The 17,637-nt window shown below is 35.7% G+C and overlaps 1 protein-coding gene across 4 annotated transcripts in view; it reads left to right on the forward strand.

The window, feature by feature from the left end:
- AFF4 (ALF transcription elongation factor 4) overlaps positions 1–17,637 on the forward strand; it is an 88,358-nt gene that overhangs the window by 29,418 nt on the left and 41,303 nt on the right. The window contains exons 2-3 of one of the 4 annotated variants that reach the window (XM_069103845.1): positions 14,869–14,961; positions 15,666–15,814. The exons of 1 other annotated variant lie outside the window; for it this stretch is intronic. In XM_069103845.1, the coding sequence (XP_068959946.1) occupies positions 15,692–15,814 (123 nt within the window). In that variant the 5' untranslated portion in view covers positions 14,869–14,961; positions 15,666–15,691. The remainder of the gene's footprint in view (positions 1–14,868; positions 14,962–15,665; positions 15,815–17,637) is intronic. 2 more of the 4 variants (XM_069103844.1, XM_069103843.1) reach the window with 2 other exon arrangements.

Raw genomic sequence — 17,637 nt, forward strand, 5'->3', positions numbered from 1 at the left:
CTCAAAAAGTGGAAGAAAGATTTAGTCTGAAAATAAAGAAGAAAAAGTATCTGAAGAGGCAGAAGGAAAACCTGATCTGTGTCAGCACATTGGAGGATGGAATAATGTGATATGTAGGAGAAATAGGAAGAAAAAGTCTCAGCACTAGGGCTGAGCAACCATTTTGAGACTTTTTCTGATAAAGAAGCAGTAGTTTTCAGTACTACACTGGTAGAGGGAGTTTCCTTATTGGTAGTTCTCATATCAAAGAAATCAAAGTTCTGTTTCTTCCCCAAATCAACAATGTAGTTAAAGTCAGATTTTTAGATGATAACCCTAGGGGAGAGAGAGACAGAGACAGAGAGAGAGGTAATATTAGATAAGAGCTAGTGGGTTCTCACTTATTGGAATGCTTCATGCAAAGTGTGTCTGACCATAGTGGGGGATGGGGGCAGAAGGAGAGGGGGTCATCTTGTACAGGGGATTCTTGTCAAGGAAGAGGTTATACTAAATGGTCTTTTGAGGTCCCTTCTATTACATAAATGGGCATGTGTGAATTAGTACAGAATTTTTTCTTTTTCTTTTTTGTTATTTTTTGGTTGCCTTTTCATCTTACACGATAGGCATTTTCAATTAATTCCCTTCTCTCCCTTTCCCATTGAACCCTTCCTTGTATCAAAGAAAACTATTTAAGCAAAACCAGCCAAAACATGCTGTCCATCTGACAGTGTGTAATTACTCTCCAACATTCATAGTCCCTGCCTCCTTATTGAAAGGAGAAAGGTGTGACAAGTAGTTTTTACTTTTCTTTCATGTTCCAAAATGATTTTCAGGGTGGTTGAATCAATTCATTAGGTTACCCAACATTGTATTTATGGCAATAAACTTTTTAGAGAATAATTTGGCTACATTTATACAGGAATTTCATGTATATGACACCATTGTTAGGACTAGCTAAAGGATATTATTAACAGGAAAAGAAAGACTTACCTATACCAAAATAGTCATAGATTTAATAGTAATTTATTGGTAAGAGCAACATTTATTGGTAACTTGTTGATAAGAGCATAAATCTGGAAAGAATATGTGCACTTGTTAGGTAATAGCTGAATAAATTGTGATATGGCAATGTAATATAACGTTTTCAACTCAACAAACAGTTATTAAGCACCTTCCATGTAGAAGGCCACTCTCCTTGGACCTCAAGGAGCTTATGTTTTACTGGGGAAGAGGGAATATACATATATGAGTAAAAATAGTACAGAGTAATTTGGAGAGGGAGAAAACACTTACCTGAGTCAGAAAGACTTTGTTTAAGGATGGTACCTATGTTGAACCTTGAAGAAAACAGATATTCATGAGGTGGAGGTGAGGTAGACTGTGCAGAAGCACTGGCAAGAGATAAAAGGTGGAGTTTGATGAACAGTTAACTCTAGTTTGGCTAGAACACAAAGTATGTAGAGAGTTGTAATAAAATTCTAAGCTGAGAAATTTGTATTTTATCATACTGGCAAAAAGATTTTTAATGAGAGCATTGATCAAGTCTAGACCAGTACTTTTTAGTTTTTTAAAAAAGTTTATTTTTAGTTTTCAACATTCAGTTCCACAAGCTTTTGTTTTAAATTTTCTCTGCCTCTCTCTCCTCCCCCCTCCCCAAGGCGGCATGCAGTCTTATATAGGTTCTACATATATATTCATATTAAACATTTTCACATTAGTCATGTTGTAAAGAAGAATTAGAACCAATGGGATGAACCATGAGACAGAAGAAACAAAGCAAAAGAAAGAGAGAGCAAGCCAAAAGTATGCTTCGATCTGAATTCAGATTCTATAGTTCTTTCTGGATATGGATAGATAGCATTTTCCATCCTGAGCCTTTTGAAGTTGTCTTAGAACTTTACATTGCTGAGAAGAGCTAAGTCTATCAAAGTTAGTCATCGCACAACATGGTTGTAGCTGTGTACAATGTTCTCCTGGTTCTGCTCAGCTCACTTAGCATCAGTTCATATAAGTCTTTCCAGGTTTCTCTGAAATCTGCCTAATCATCATTTCTTTCTTTCTTTATGTTTTTTGCTTTTATGGAGGGGAAGGCAGGGCAGTTGGGGTTAAGTGACTTGCCCAAGGTCACATGCCTAGTAAGTGTTAAGTGTCTGAGGCCAAATTTGAACTCAGATCCTCATGACTCCAGGATTGGTGCTCTATTCCCTGCACCACCTAGCCGCCCCTCTCATAATTTCTTATATCACAGTAGTATTCCATTGCATTCATATACCACAACTTGTTCAGCTATTCCCCAATTGATGGGCATCCACTCAATTTTCAATTCTTTGCTACCACAAAAAGAATTGCTATAAATATTTTTGTACATGTGGGTCCTTTTCCTATTTTTATGATCTCTTAGGGATACAGCCCTAGAAGTGTATTGCTGGGTCAAAGGGTATATAACTTTCCCCTTATTATTCTTATTTTATTATTGTTTTTTAATAAGTTTATTTTTAGTTTTCAACATTCACTTCCATAAGTTTTAAATTTTCTTCCCCTCCCCATCCTTCCTCCACAAGATGGCATGCAATCCAATATAGGCTCTACATATACATTCCTATTAAACATATTTTTACATTAGTCATGTTGTATAGAAGAATTAGAATGAAAGGGAGGAACCATGCGAAAGAAAAAAGCAAAACAGAAAAAGAAAATAGTCTGCTTTGATCTGCATTCAGACTCCATATTTCTTTCTCTGGGATGTGGATGGCATTTTCCATCGTGGAAATTGTTTTAGGTCCCTGCATTGCTGAGAAGATCTATGTCTATCAAAGTCAGTCACCTTACTCTGTGACTATTGCTGTGTACAATGTTCTCCTGGTTCTGCTCACTTCACTCAGCATCAGTTCATATAAGTCCAGGTTTATCCGAAGTCCACCTATTCATCATTTCTTATAACACAATAGTATTCCATTACATTCATATACCACAACTTGTTGAGCCATTCCCCAGTTGATGATCATCTCCTCAATTTCCAGTTCTTAGCCACCACAAAAAGAGCTGCTATAAATATTTTTGTGTATGTGGGTCCTCCTCCCCCTTGTATGTTCTCTTTGGGATACAGCCCTGGAAGCAGTATTGCTGGATCAGTGGGTATGCACAGTTTTATAGCCCTTTGAGCATTGTTCCAAATTGCACAAACTCCACCAACAGTGAATGTGTTCCAATTTTCTCACATCTCAAAAGTTTATCATTTTCCTGTTTTGTCATGTTAACCAATCTGATAGGTGATATGGTTTCTCAGAGTTGTTTTGATTTGCATTTCTCTAATCAGTAGTGACTTAGACCATTTTTTCATGACTACAGATAGCTTTAATTTCTTCATCTGAAAGCAGTCTCTTCTTAGTCTTTGACCATTTATCAATTGGGGAATGACTTGTATTCTTATAGATTTGACTCATTTCTCTATATATTTTAGAAATGAGGCCTTTGTCAGAGAGACACTGGTTACAAAAATTCTTTTCCAGTTTTCTACTTCCATCCCAATCTTGGTTGCATTGGCTTTGTGCAAAAAACTTTTCAATTTAATGTAATCAAAATGATCCATTTTACATTTCATAATGTTCTATATTTCTTCTTTGGTCATAAATTCTTCTCTTCTCCATAAATCTGAAAGGTAAACTATTCCTAGCCCTCCAAATTACTCTGTACTATTTTTACTCATATATGTATATCCCCCTTTCCCCAGTAAAACATAAGCTCCTTGAGGTCCAAGGAGAGTGCCTTCTACATGGAAGGTGCTTAATAACTGTTGAGTTGAAAACGTTATATTACATTGCCATATCACAATTTATTCAGCTATTACCTAACAAGTGGACATATTTGCAAGTCCTTTATTTCATCATTTTGTTAAAGGTTCATATTTTTTCTGCTCTGTAACATTATACTCATTTTTCCTGAGTAAGTTATTCTAGGCTGAAAGCCTTTGCCTTCTGGAATTATATTCCAAATTCTCCATTCCTTTCTAATAGTAGCTGCTAAATCATGGATGATCCTGACTAGCTCCTTGGTACTTAATCTTTCTGGCTGCTTGTGATATTTTTTCTTTTATTTGGAAACTCTGGATTTTAGCTATAGTGTTTCTGAGAGGTTTTCATTTTGGAGTTTCAGGAAATAACTGGTGGATTCTTTCTATTTCTACTTTGTCCTCTGGTCTAAGAGATCTGGGCAGTTTTTAAGATTTCTTGAAAGAGAAAGATCTATGCTCCTTTTTTTGGTCATGTCATTTAGATAGTTGAGTGACTTAAATTTTTTCTCCTCAGTCTGTTTTTCAGGTCAGTTATTTTTGCTATGAGAAACCTTCCATTTTCTTCCATATTTTGACTTCCTTTTAATAAATCTTTTTGCCTCATGGAATCATTGGCAGGTCTTTGGTCCATTCTCATTTTCATGGAGTTTGTTGCTTGATTAAGGTTTTATTGTACCTCTTGAACCAAGCTTTTAATTCCCTTTCCAATTCTTCTATAGCTCTCTTTTTTTTAAATCAAGCACTCTCATTTCATTTATAAAAGCTTTTGCAAAACTCTTATTTCATCTTTTCCAGGAATTCTACTTCAGTTTGTGTCTAAGCTGTATTTTTCTCTAAGGCTTTGTAGATCTTTTGGAGTCACTCTTTTCTTTTAGGTTTGCATCTTGAGCTTCCCTGCCACCATAACAGCTCTTTATAATGGAACTGGGTTTTTTTGCTTGCTTGTTTTTCCAGCCTACTTATTGATTTTGGGCTCAGTGTTAGGTCTGGGTTTTGTTAGACTTCTGTAAGGAAGCTCTGGGCCAGTATTAAATGTTGTTTTATTCCAGGATCTCAGAAACAGGCTGGGACCCTGCAAGCTTTCACTGCACTCAAAGTGACTTCATTCATGGCAAAATCTTGATTACAGACACCCTGGTCTGAGCTCTGAAAGTTCTTGACGTAGGTTTGGGTCTCTGCAAGAGAAGACTGCTTTTGGATCCAGCTCCTGTCAGCTAACTGAAATGTGCTGTTGATTCAGAGTGGCAGAATTATAGGCTCTGCTTTGGTCTGGAATTACTGCCCTAGTTATTCCTCTGCAGGCTAGGTTAGGTGCTAGAAATGAGAACTTACTTAGTCTTCCCCTGTGTTTTGAGTCACATGGCTGCTTCTGATGCTTTATCAACATCCTCATTTTTTAGTTCACTGCCTAGGGCCTCCCATACCCTGGAATGCCACTCCCTGTGCAGGTCCTCTCCTCAATTTGCACTAGCTCTGTGATCTGGAACTAGGTGGTAGATAATAAAGGTACCAGTTCGCACCTGCCCCCATTGCAGTGCCTTGTATGCTTATGAGATTCCGGGATCTCCACTTGTCCTAGTACCTTTCCCTGGGCACAGGAGTGCTTGAATTTCATTTGTTCTAGACCTGACCTGTTCCCAATGTCTAGAGACCTCTGTTTATGTCTCCCTATGCTGAAGTATGCTAGACAAATAGCTCACTGTGACTTTCTCTGGATTTCTCCATCAAAATTAAGACTGGTGCGTTTTTTTCTTTTTCTTTATTTTTTGTTCTTTATGACATCCATATAAAAAAATAATTGATTCTAAATTCTTTCTCCTGCTGCTCCCCCACCCATTGAGAAGGCAAGCAGTCTGTTATCAGTTATACATGTGAAGTCATGGAAAACATTTCCACATCTGTCTGGTACATTTTCTTGATCACTTTGGAGGAATTTTAGCCATACTACTTCCTATCAGTCTGCCATCTTAGCTCTATTGCTATGTTTCTCTTAAATTGTTCATAATTACATTAATATTTTGAATGCCATATCTTGCTCTCAACTCATTCAGTTTGTAGTTCATTAACCCCCTCAAATCTTTTTCATACAAACTACTGTTTAATTACACCCAGATGCAAAATAGAAGGAAATGAGATCTAGAGGGATGAAATGTCTTTACCTTTGCCTAGTCACTCAGCTTAGTAAGTTAGTGGCATAAGTGAGACAAGAATCAGTTTGACTCCCAGTCCTGGTGTCTTTCAAATTTGCACCAAGATTTTTGTTGATTTATCTTGTAGCCATGACCAAAATAGGGAAGTTTGGAGGAGGAGCAGGTTTAGGTTGGAAATAATTATTTGTTTTGAATATGTTACATTTGAGATGCAGCCTGAACTTCTAGTTGTAGGCATTTGACTATATGACACTGAGATTTTTTGGGGGGGAATTTGGGGTTCTCTATATCTTTTTTTTAATTAATTTGTTTCCTTTTAGTTTACAGGATTCAATTCCACAATTCCTTGAGTTTCACATTTTGTTCCCCCTCCCTCCCCTCCCCCCCATGGCGGCATATAGTCAAGTATAGGATCTGTAAATACTTTACATTATACATCAGTCACTTTATAAAGACTGATTGTATCAGATGGAATGAAAAATGGTAAAGAGGACATAAAACCAAACAAGAAAAGGAAAAAGATCAGGTATTTTGCTTCCATCTGGATATAAACTCAGTTCTTTCTAGTTCTTTCTCTGGATGCACACATTTCTCTCCATCATGAGTCTTTTGGGATTGACTTATATCACTGCATTGCTTAGAAGAGTCCAGTCTATCAAAGTTGGTCATCACACATACATTGTGTCTGTAATTGTGTACAAATTTCTCCTCTCTCTTCTCACTCAGCATCAGTTCTTATAAGCCTCTCCAGGTAAATATGAAGACCGTCTGCTCCTCATTTCTTATAGCACAATAGCATTCCATAAAATGCATATACCACAACTTGTTTAGCCATTCCCCAGTTGATGGGCACCCCCTTAATTTCCAATTCTTTGCCACCACAAAAAAAAAGCTGCAATAAATATTTTTGTACATATGGGTCTTCCTCCTGCTTCTATGATCTCTTTGGGATACAACCCTAGAAGTGGTATTTCTGGGTCAAAGGATATGAAATTACTTATAGCCCCTTGGGCATAATTCCAGATTGCTCTCCATAAAGGCTGGATCAGTTCACAACTCCACCAGTAATGCATTAGTGTTCCAATTTGCCCACATCCTCTCCAGTATTTGTCATTTTCCTGTTTTTTCATCTTAGCCAATCTGACTGGTGAGATGTGGTACCTCAGAGTTGTTTTGATTTGCATTTCTCTAATCAATAGTGATTTAGAGCATTTCTTCATGTGCTTATAGATATCTTTAATTTCTTTCTCTGAAAATTACCTGTTCATATCCTTTGACCATTTATCAATTAGGGAATGACTTATATTCTTATAAATTTGACTCAGTTCTCTGTATATTTTAGAAATGAGACCTTTGTCAGAGACATAGGTTGTAAAGATTCCCAATTTCCCACCTCCCTCTTAATCTTGATTACATTGGCTTTGTTTGTACAGAAACTTTTCAATTTCATGTAGTCAAAATTATCCATTTTACGTTTTATAATGTTCTCTAATTCTTATTTAGTCATAAAGTCTTTCCCTCTCCACAAATCTGACAGGTAAACTATTCCTTGTTTGCCGAGACTGCTTACAGTATCAACCTTTATACCTAGATCATGAACCCATTTAGACTTGATTTTGGTATATGGTGTTACATAATGGTCTGTGCCTAGTTTCTGCCATACTATATTCTAGTTTTCCCAGCAGTTTTTTTTCAAATAGTGAGTTCTTATCCCAAAAACTAGGGTCTTGGGGTTTTATCAAACAATAGATTACTATAGTTGTTGACTTCTGAATCTCGTGTGCCTAATCTATTCCATTGATCTACTCCTCTATTCCTCGGCCAGTACCAAGTAGTTTTGATGACTGCTGTTTTATAATACAGATTGAAATCTGGTATAGCTAGTCCACCTTCCCTAGCATTTCTTTTCATTAATTCCCTTGATATTCTGGACTGTTTATTTTTCCAAATGAATTTTGTTACTATTTTTTCTAGCTCTATAAAGTAGTTTTTTGGTAAATTAATTGGTATGGCACTAAATATATAATTTAATTTAGGTAAAATTGTCATTTTTATTATATTAGCTCTACCCAAACACAAGCAATTGATATTTTTCCAATTAGTTCTATCTGACTTTATTTGTGTGAAAAGTGTTTTGTAGTTGTGGTCATATAGGTCCTGGGTTTGTTTTGGCAGGTAGATTCCCAAATATTTTATAATGTCTACATTAACTTTAAATGGGATTTCTCTTTCTATCTCTTGCTGTTGAATTTCATTAGAAATATATAGGAATGCCGAGGATTTATGTGGGGACACTGAGTTTTAAGAGAGAGAGTTTAGGTTAGAATATATATTGCAGAATCATTAATTCATGGGAACTGATGAGAATCACCAAGAGAGAGGAGGGTCCAGTATAGAAGCTTAGGAAAACTTGTGTCCTGTACTTGAGGGTTGGAGTTGTAGGATGGTCTATTAAAAGTATTTGAAGAATGTAGTCAGATAAGTAGAGAAGATCATGGCTAGAGAATGAAAGGATAACCCAAAATGTCCAAAGTTATAGAGACATCTTAGTAGTAGAATCAGCATTCTAGTAGAATGAGTAAAAAACCTTTGTATTTAGAGTTTATAGAGCAGTTTTTATTAAATTGATAGGGTTGGAAATCAACAAGGGGTTGAGAAATGAGTGACAAGAGGAAATGTAGGAAATGAGGACAGCAACTTTCTATGAGTTTGTCCACGAAAGGGATAGGAGAACTGCATAAATATTGTCTTAAAATGTATAAAATACAAAGGCAATAAAAATTTAAGGGTACATAAAAGGAAAATAGATCACAAGGAAACAGAACAGATAGCTTTTAAAAAAAAATATTATCTTGGGGCAGCTAGGTGGGGCAATTAGTAGCTCATGGGCCCTGGAATCAGGAGGACCTGAGTTGAATCTGGCCTCAGACACTTGACTAGTTGTGTGATCTTGGGCAAGTCCTTTAACCCCAATTGCCTTGCCTTTCTCCCTCAAAAAAAAAAAAAAAGATTGTCTCCTCTTTAAAACCCCTAGATGGTTTAGGTTTTGTTTTATTTGGGCCTTTCCCCTGTATTTTGTTACTTGTATTTATTGAGAATATTGTTTGTAATACTTTCTTAAATTTTTTCTCAGAATCTTCCTGAAGACAGTGAATATTTGGGGTGCAGTAATAACGTTATTTTGTATTAATTTAGATATTCTAACAAAGGACCTCAAAGTATTAATGACCAACTGGTGGCAGACATTAGAACTTTCTCCAACTCTGAGGTGTGATAGACCTTTTTGTCCATGAAAAAGTGAAAGCAACTGACTCAAAATCTTATTCTAGTAGACTGAACATTTTTTTTTTACCAGTTAGACTGGTCTTCTGAAAAGATCACTTTCTAAAGGTGTTTGGGCCTGTAGTACCTAAAGTAATTGATGATTTAACTGTGCCAATAAATCCTTGAAAAACCAGCCTTTCAAGTAATTACTTTTGTAGGAAGTTTGATAACAAAGTCAGCTATTTAAATTAGATCTGACTTGTATGTTAAAATGAACTAATAATTAATGTAATGAGATGTTACTAGGAAATGTTAGTTCTGACCAGTTGTAAAATACTGAGAACTCACTTTACTTTCATTGAACATTCATGTTGAGATTGCCTTCTACTGCTTAGCTTAGGTGCTTTGTCCTTGAAGTCACACACAAAGTGTGTGGCACATTATTGCTTTCCTTTTTATTTAATGCCCCTGTAGTTTCCAGAAATGTATTATTTTCCACAATTCTCAGTATAATGTGGAACCTTACTGTAATATACCTCTTAGGGTGGACCTTATATTTGACCTCCAAAAAAATACCTTTAGTACTCTCTTCCCATTAGGGTAGGAACTGCATAGAGATGACTTAAGAGGGAAATCTTGCTTGCATCCTTTCCTTTCTTTTTGTACCACTGTGACCTTCCCTTCCCTTCCCCCTTATAAAAAATAATGTTAGGGCGGCCAGGGTAGCACAGCGAGTAAGAGCACCGGCTCCAGTGTTGGAATGACCTGGAGATCAAATCCTGGGCTCAGACACTTAGCACCCACTCAGAAACACCTGGCTGTGTAACCTTGAGCAAGTTACTTAACTCCAATTGCTTAGGAGTGGCCAGGTGGCTCAGCGAGTAAGAGCACCGGCTCCAGTGTCGGGATGACCTGGGGATCAAATCTGGGCTCAGATACTTAGCACCACACCCAGAAATAACTGGCCATGTAACCTTGAGCAAGTTACTTAACCCTGATTGCTTTAAAAAAAAAATTTAAAAAATAATGTTGATGGATTTATGCCCTTTTATTAGTGGGGTCTGAGTTTTGCTCCTGATTAGATCAGTAGGGGAAGGAGGGGCATGGTTTTATGAAATGACGGTTTGGGATTAGGGATGTACGTATAATACAGGGGAATTGTCTATGAGAAGATAGAACCAAAACACTGAAGCCTTTGACATTCTTACATCAAAATTTTTGACAAATCGCTATATAGTCTCATCAAAAAAAGAACTGTTTTCTGTGCTAATGTGTATGGCCTTAGGCAGTGCACCTGTAAATGTCTGATTAAATTTTCAAAAAGAAGAGGTTGCTTCAAAATTTTGAATTTTAGTTTTTGGAGTTAAAGCATCTCATTTCCCAAATTGACATGATAAAACCAGTTAGCTCTGGACATCTTAAAAAATTTTTTTGGTGGGGGGGTAGCTAGGTGGTGCCATGAACTGGCCCTGGAGTCAGGAGGACCTGAGTTCAAATCCGGCCTCAGACACTTGACACACTAGCCATGTGACTTTGGATCAGTCACTTAACCCCAATTGCCTTTCAAAAAGCAAAAAAAAATGTTTTTAAATTTACTTTTATTTTACAAGATTCAGTTCCACGGTCCCTGTAGTTTCAAATTTTCTCCTCCATCTTCCCTCCCCCCATCATGGATCACATTAATCATTAGTCAGGTTGTAAAGAAGGCTGATAACTGATGGAATGATCAGTGGGAAAGAGGAAACAAAACAAAACAAGAAAAAGAAAGAGAGCAAGTAGTTTGTTTCAATCTTCATTCAGACTCCACATCTCTTTCTCTGGATGTGGGTATCTCTTTCAATCATGAATCTTTGGGAGTTGTGTTATAATCTTACATTGCTGAGAGGAGCCCAGTCAGTTGAAGTTGGTCTTCACATATACGTTATGTCTGATTGTGTAGAGATTTCTCCTGGTTCCGCTCTTCTCGATCAGCATCAGTTTATATAAGTCTCTCCAGGTTATTATGAAGTCTGTCTGCTTCTCATTTCTTATAGCACAGTTAGTATTCCATTACATTCATATACCACAACTTGTTCAAGCGTCCCCTTGATTTCCAATTCTTTGCCACCACAAAAAGAGCTGCTATAAATATTTTTGTACATACAGGTCCTCCTCCCACTTCTCTGATATCTTTGGGATACAATCCCAGAAGTGGTATTGCTGGGTCAAAGGGTATGCACTTATTTATAGCCCTTTGGGTATAGTTCCAGATTGCTCTCCAGAATGGTTGGATCAATTCACAACTCCACCAACAATGCATTAGTGATCCAATTTTTTCCACATCCTCTCCAGCATTTATCATTTTCCTGTTTTGTCGTCTTAGCCAATCTGACTGGTGAGATGTGGGTACCTCAGAGTTGTTTTGATTTGCATTTCTCTAATCAATAGTGATTTAGAGCATTTCTTCATGTGCTTATAGATATCTTTAATTTCATCTTCTGAGAACTGCCTGTTCATATCCTTTGACCATTTATCAATTGGGGAGTGGCTTGTATTCTTACAGATTTGACTCAATTCTTTGTATATTTTAGAAATGAGGCCTTTATCAGAGACATTGGTTGTAAAAATTCTTTCCTAATTTTCCACTTCCCTCTTAATCTTGGTGACATTGGCTTTATTTGTACAGAACCTTTTCACTTTAATGTAATCAAAATTATCCATTTTGTAGTCATCTTTAAACAATAGAAAGTGTTAGACTATCATTTGAGCAGTGGCAGAGGGAGGGTGAAGGGAACACATCTTTTTTAAGCTTCTACTATGTGCCAGACACTGTGCTAAATACTTTACAAATATTATCTCATTTGATCTTTACAGTTTTACAGTTGAGGAAACTGAGGCAAACAGGTTAAGTGACTTTCCCAGGGTCACACAGGAAGACTCAAGTCTATTTCCAGGCCCAGTGTTGTCAGCTATGACACCTAGATGCCTGAAAATCCTTTTTTCTTGTCTTGTGTATAGCAATCAAAGTTGGCATTGTGCACCCTGGCTTCCTGTCACATATCAGGTTTTGCTCTAAGAGTCTTGTATTAAGTACAGTTAAGTAAGAATTGTTTCAGTGTCAGTTTTTTCCACCGGTTTGCTGTTTTCATGCAATATTTTTGTCACTGGTAATAATCAAGAGAGTACCCTCATCTTTGCCTGTTAGAATCTTCCATGAGACTTAGATCAGATGCTAGTTGCTCCATGAGCTTTCCCTGATTTCTCCTAAATGGGTCTCAAATTTTCTGACAGCCCTTTGTTTAAATCACTCCTTTACCCCCACCACATCCTAATTTTGTACATGACTTATCTCTCTTTACTAGTAGATTGTAAACCTCTTGAGATGAGGGATGTGGTTTTCAGCTTCCTTTTGTATCTCAGTACCTAGCACAATTACTTTCCATTTAGTAGGCATCTTAACCTTTTATTGAATTGAATTGAACATAAGTTTTTAACATAGGATTACTCGGGCACTCTTAGCCCCTCCTTAAATGGGGGGGGTTGTTAAAGGAGCAAGAAAAGTAAACTTCATATTTCCTTTTATTATTTTCAAACTTGTCTTTTAAAAACCTCACCATAAATTTAAAGGGAAGAGTGGAGCTTGGAGGTTCCCAGAGATTGATAAGGTGGCCTAGAAGCCAGGGTAGCTACACAGTGTATAACTAATTTTAAATTTCTCTGTAGAGATGGTTGTTTCGGTGAAATGAGGAGTAACAACAGCCTCTTGTGTAAAAGTGCTGACAATATGGAAAATAGTTAGGGGAGGCAGTGTAATAGAGCATTGGCCTTGAAACACCAGCGGAGGCACTTCGCCCTTTTGAATCTCAGGTTTCTCATATATATAAACAGAAGCTTATTTATGCCTCTTCTGTAAAAGTTATATCTGTGTCTGGATGGTCAAAGAAGTTATAATCCTAATGTCTGTTCTCTTATAAGTGCTTTTTCTGATTAGACTAGGGAAATTTTATAATTATTTTTGTTCTGTCAAGTAGGAACTATACTTCTACTTCTTCCAACTTCAAGACATATTAAAGACCTCAAAACAAACTCATCTCAACTTCTAAATCACTCATGAAAATTTCACATTCAGAAGCTGGGATAAAGAGAGAATATAGGTGGGGCATGAGACACAAGGAGTATTTATATACATCTCCTATGAAATTTTGACTAATTGTTTTTACTTTCTCATTTCAAAGAGAAGCTATTTTATATCTAAACTCAATGGGTTCAGATTGTAATTTCATCCGATATGATAATTTTTAGATAAAATTATTACTACACAAAACAATTTCCATGGAATTTGTTACCAAGGAATTTTTTTTTCTGCAGGGATTAAGTAAACTTTAGTCCAGTTCCTACCAGAATTATTCTAGATTTTCAATGAGGAGTTCAAATTAATTAGGTAATAAACATATTGGTGTTTTAAAGAGAGGAGGGGAAAAAGTTCAGTTTTATTGAAATAACTATTTTCATGTTTAGTTAAAGAAGCAGCTGGACTTAAAAAATGGCAAGTTAGCCTCTCTTTACTAATTTTTTAAAAGAAAATAGCAGTGATTCTCATTCCCTCCTTCAAAAGAAGATAATGAAAATTTTTACAAATAATCTTGATGAAACTTTAAAAACTAAATTTAATGTAAATAAAATGTTGAATTGCATAATAGCATACATTTCAAAAACAAAAGTCTTTACTTTTGTCATGACCAAAGCAAATTAAGATAAACCATAGTCTTTTAACTTTTTTCCCTACTCATCTGCTATTTTAAGAAAGTTATAGGAGGTAGCAATATTTTTTAAGGTTGACAAGTCAGCTTTTAGTAAAACTTCAGAACCTAAAGGAATCAAATAATCAGCAAGCACTTATTAATGTTATTGTGTGCTTGGCAGTGTGCTAGGAATGGGAGAGACCAAAGAAGTAGAAGACATTGTCTTTCCTTTCAAAGAGTTTATAAACTTATTTTTATATAATATCCCAATGCTCTGATAAGATTTTTGGCTTAAGTGTTCATTCAGAAGTTTTTTTAAAGGGCATTCTTAATAAAAGACTACATGAAATGTCTATTTGGACAGTATCAAATATTGTAAAATTAATATTTTTGTTCTCAGATACTGACCTGCTGATACTAAGCATTCAAGCGAGTGCTCTTAATTGCCCTATTTTTCGTTTCTTACTTAAGTCTTAATATCTTTCTTTTAATTAAACAAAAGAGTTATAATTTTCTTGTTAGTTTAAATACATAGCACAAGACTAGAAGAATTGCCTGGTCTCTATCTTTGCCATTAGCTTAGCTGTTCCTAATAAAACCAGGACAAATGGTTCAGGATTTTCAGGGAAGTAGGTTGCACATAGCCTCCCTTGGTAACCCATTCTAATTACTCCTTTTAGTTATCTTTTGCTTAAATTCTTTCTGCTGGCTCCCATTGTTCTGCTCTTAGTAGAAGTAGAGCATTTTAAACAGTTAAAGAAATAAAAATATCCTTTTCCCCTTTAAAGTAAAATTTTCTATTTTTCTGTACAATCTAGTGATATTAATCCAAGATAATTTTGGATAAATTTGCTATATGGTCTCCCAACCCCACAACCCACCCCCAGCAAACCTGGATTAGATCCTCCAGTTTTGCCATTTATTGAAATATTAATGTATTTAGAGCAGAAATGTCGTTTTTTAGGGAATCTAGAACAACAGCAAAGCTGAGGTCAAACTGCCATACAGGATGGACACCAAGGAAGCTGTGTTGGGAACAAAAAGAAATCAAAATAAGGTAGATGAAAAGTAGAGAACAAGCACTGGCCTGTGGGGACATGGGAGAAAGGGAAGGGGAGGAGGGAGGAGTGAGTGTGGTTATAATTCAGTTAGTAGAAAATAAAAGTTAGGAGATTTCTTTTTTTTTTTTTAAAGCTATCGGGGTTAAGTAACTTGCTCAAGGTTACATGGCCAGTTATTTTTGTGTGGGTGCCGAGTATATGAGGCTGGAACCGATCCCAGGTCTCCCTACTCTGGGGCCGGCGCTCTTACTCACTGTGCCACCTGGCTGCCCCTTAGGAGATTTCTTAAAGAAGAAAACCTAGACACATAATAGTAAATGGTGGTAAGTTGGGTTTCAGTGGTGCCTTCCTTCAGAATTTAGAGAAATCATATTTACAAATTTCCCTTGACTGATTTGTAGCAAACTCCCTTTAACAGATTTACTTACATTAATTGAAAAGTGTGTTGGTGGAGGGGTTGGACAATTCTGGTTATGGTTTCATGTGTAAATTCTATAAAACTCACTAGTGAAACATGTTTCAGTAGTGACTAGAGAGAAACAACATTCACCAATTCATGATCATACTTAGGTAGTGTCCTTTCTTGTTTGAGAGAGAGGCTGTGATAAGGAACTCTCCAATTTTAAGTGCTGGATAGACATATTCAATACAACTGATGTTATTTTATCTTCCCTTCCCCTTCCTTTTCTATCCATGATAGAATATTATGTTTTTGTTCATAGCAACATGAACCGTGAAGACCGGAATGTGCTTCGTATGAAAGAAAGGGAAAGGCGAAATCAGGAAATTCATCAGGGTGAAGAAGCCTTCCCACCTAACTCTCCTCTTTTTGCTGAACCATACAAAGTTGTGAGTTTACCTAATTTTAAACTTGCATCAGAATAAAATGTAATGGTTCTGTATTATTATGGTTATTATTTTTTTTAACTTGGAAATTTGGTTCATGTTGTACTTTCTAGTCTGTCACTAACTGGCTGTGTGATCTTGAACAAATCCCTTAGCTCTTCTGGAACTGATTTTCCTTATCTGTAAAATGTTTTAGTTGGGCTAGGACTTGATCCTTAATGGCCTTTATTGCTCTGAAACTTCCAATTTCTGTGCTTTTAGTAGCCTTAAGATGCAGTTTTATTTTAATTTGCAGCTGCATTTTGTTGCTATATTTTTCAATTGCTCACAATAAATTTGTTGTACCAGGCTAATTTTGGTCAAAACAAACAAAACAGTTGCATGGAAGCCAGTGTTTCCATTGATGTCTATACTATATTGCTTATTGAAATGCAAGTTTTAGTCATTTCATCTTAAGGTTTTCTGATTCTAAACTACTTTTCTAAATTTTAAGGTGCAATGATTAATGAAACAGTAAATTTAAGCAATATATTACAGGCATCAATGAGAATATGTGACAAATGATGATCTTGTTCTGAGTAGCTACACCCTTTAATTTTTCTTCTAAATTTCTTGTAATAAAATTAAGAATACTTTCTGGTATTTGATTTATAATTACATACAACGCTGACCTTGCTAAAATTTTGACTTTTAAAAATTTTGAGAAACTTGAAATATTCTTTATCATTGGTTTCTTATTGGAGTTCCTTTAATTGCTTCTGGTGACTGATTTCAAATCTTTTTATTGTATCATGACAGTAATGATACTGACAATACATAATAAATGACAAATATCTCTTCTCTTGACATTTATAGCAAACAAACCAGAAAATTTGTCACTTAAAACCTAAAAACAACTTGACGAAAGAGGTTTTTTTTAGGTTTTTATAAGTTTCATCTAGGCTTATTGGCATAGCCATTTATGTTGCATAAATAATTTTTTTTTAAATTATGTAGGCCAGGGCCAGGGAGAGGAAAAGATCAAAGGAGGATAATTTTGATTAAAATTTTTTAAAGTACTCAGTTAAAATGAAGAAACCCAAGATAGCAGTTTATAGTAGGTTCTGAACTCTATGATACGATGTAAAGAGCTATGTATTTAAGAACTGAAGTCATTACTGCTGATGCCAGCCTAAATATAAGTACTTTTATGTTGCTTTTGGTGATGAGACAGTGTTAATTCTGTTTAGACAGTAACCAAGAAAATTTCCCCAAATTTTGTAAAGTGTATCAGAGATACAAATGTAGTATACTGGCCTGTTCCCTTTTATTACTACCTAAGTACATTTTTACAATGGTACATTATTGATATTAAAACTTAAGTGCATTTTAAAGTTAAATTTAAGATGATCAGAATTTAATATTTCAAATTGTCTTTATATTTTCTTAAATTTGTAGTTTTTCAAGATTACTATTATTGTGAGTTGAGAGGAAAAATGTTTAGTGTTTAAATATGAAGCACAGGCTAATTCCATTGAATTTTTAATAATTTTAACTATAATTGAAATGCCAGCAAACATTACATTTCTAAGGATGTTTTTGTCAGCAGTCAAAATATGGACATTGACTAACCTGAAGCTTTGTTGAATTAGAGAAATATTCCAGTTTTAATTTGAACCATAATATTGAATATTAAAGGAACATTATATCGTATTCCTTGGGAATGTTTTCCTAAATTGCCAGAATATAAGCATGGGTCATTTGATTGGCTTAGAGTTTTGATAAGTTAAGGAACATTGAAGTTTGATATTTCTGGCCCCTTGATGTACATTTTTTCCCAACTCCTT

Source organism: Petaurus breviceps, unplaced genomic scaffold, assembly GCF_028583685.1.
Source record: "Petaurus breviceps papuanus isolate PSGF00001 unplaced genomic scaffold, PetGlider_PUasm1.0 64, whole genome shotgun sequence".
In the NCBI taxonomy this organism is placed as follows: Eukaryota; Metazoa; Chordata; class Mammalia; order Diprotodontia; family Petauridae; genus Petaurus; species Petaurus breviceps.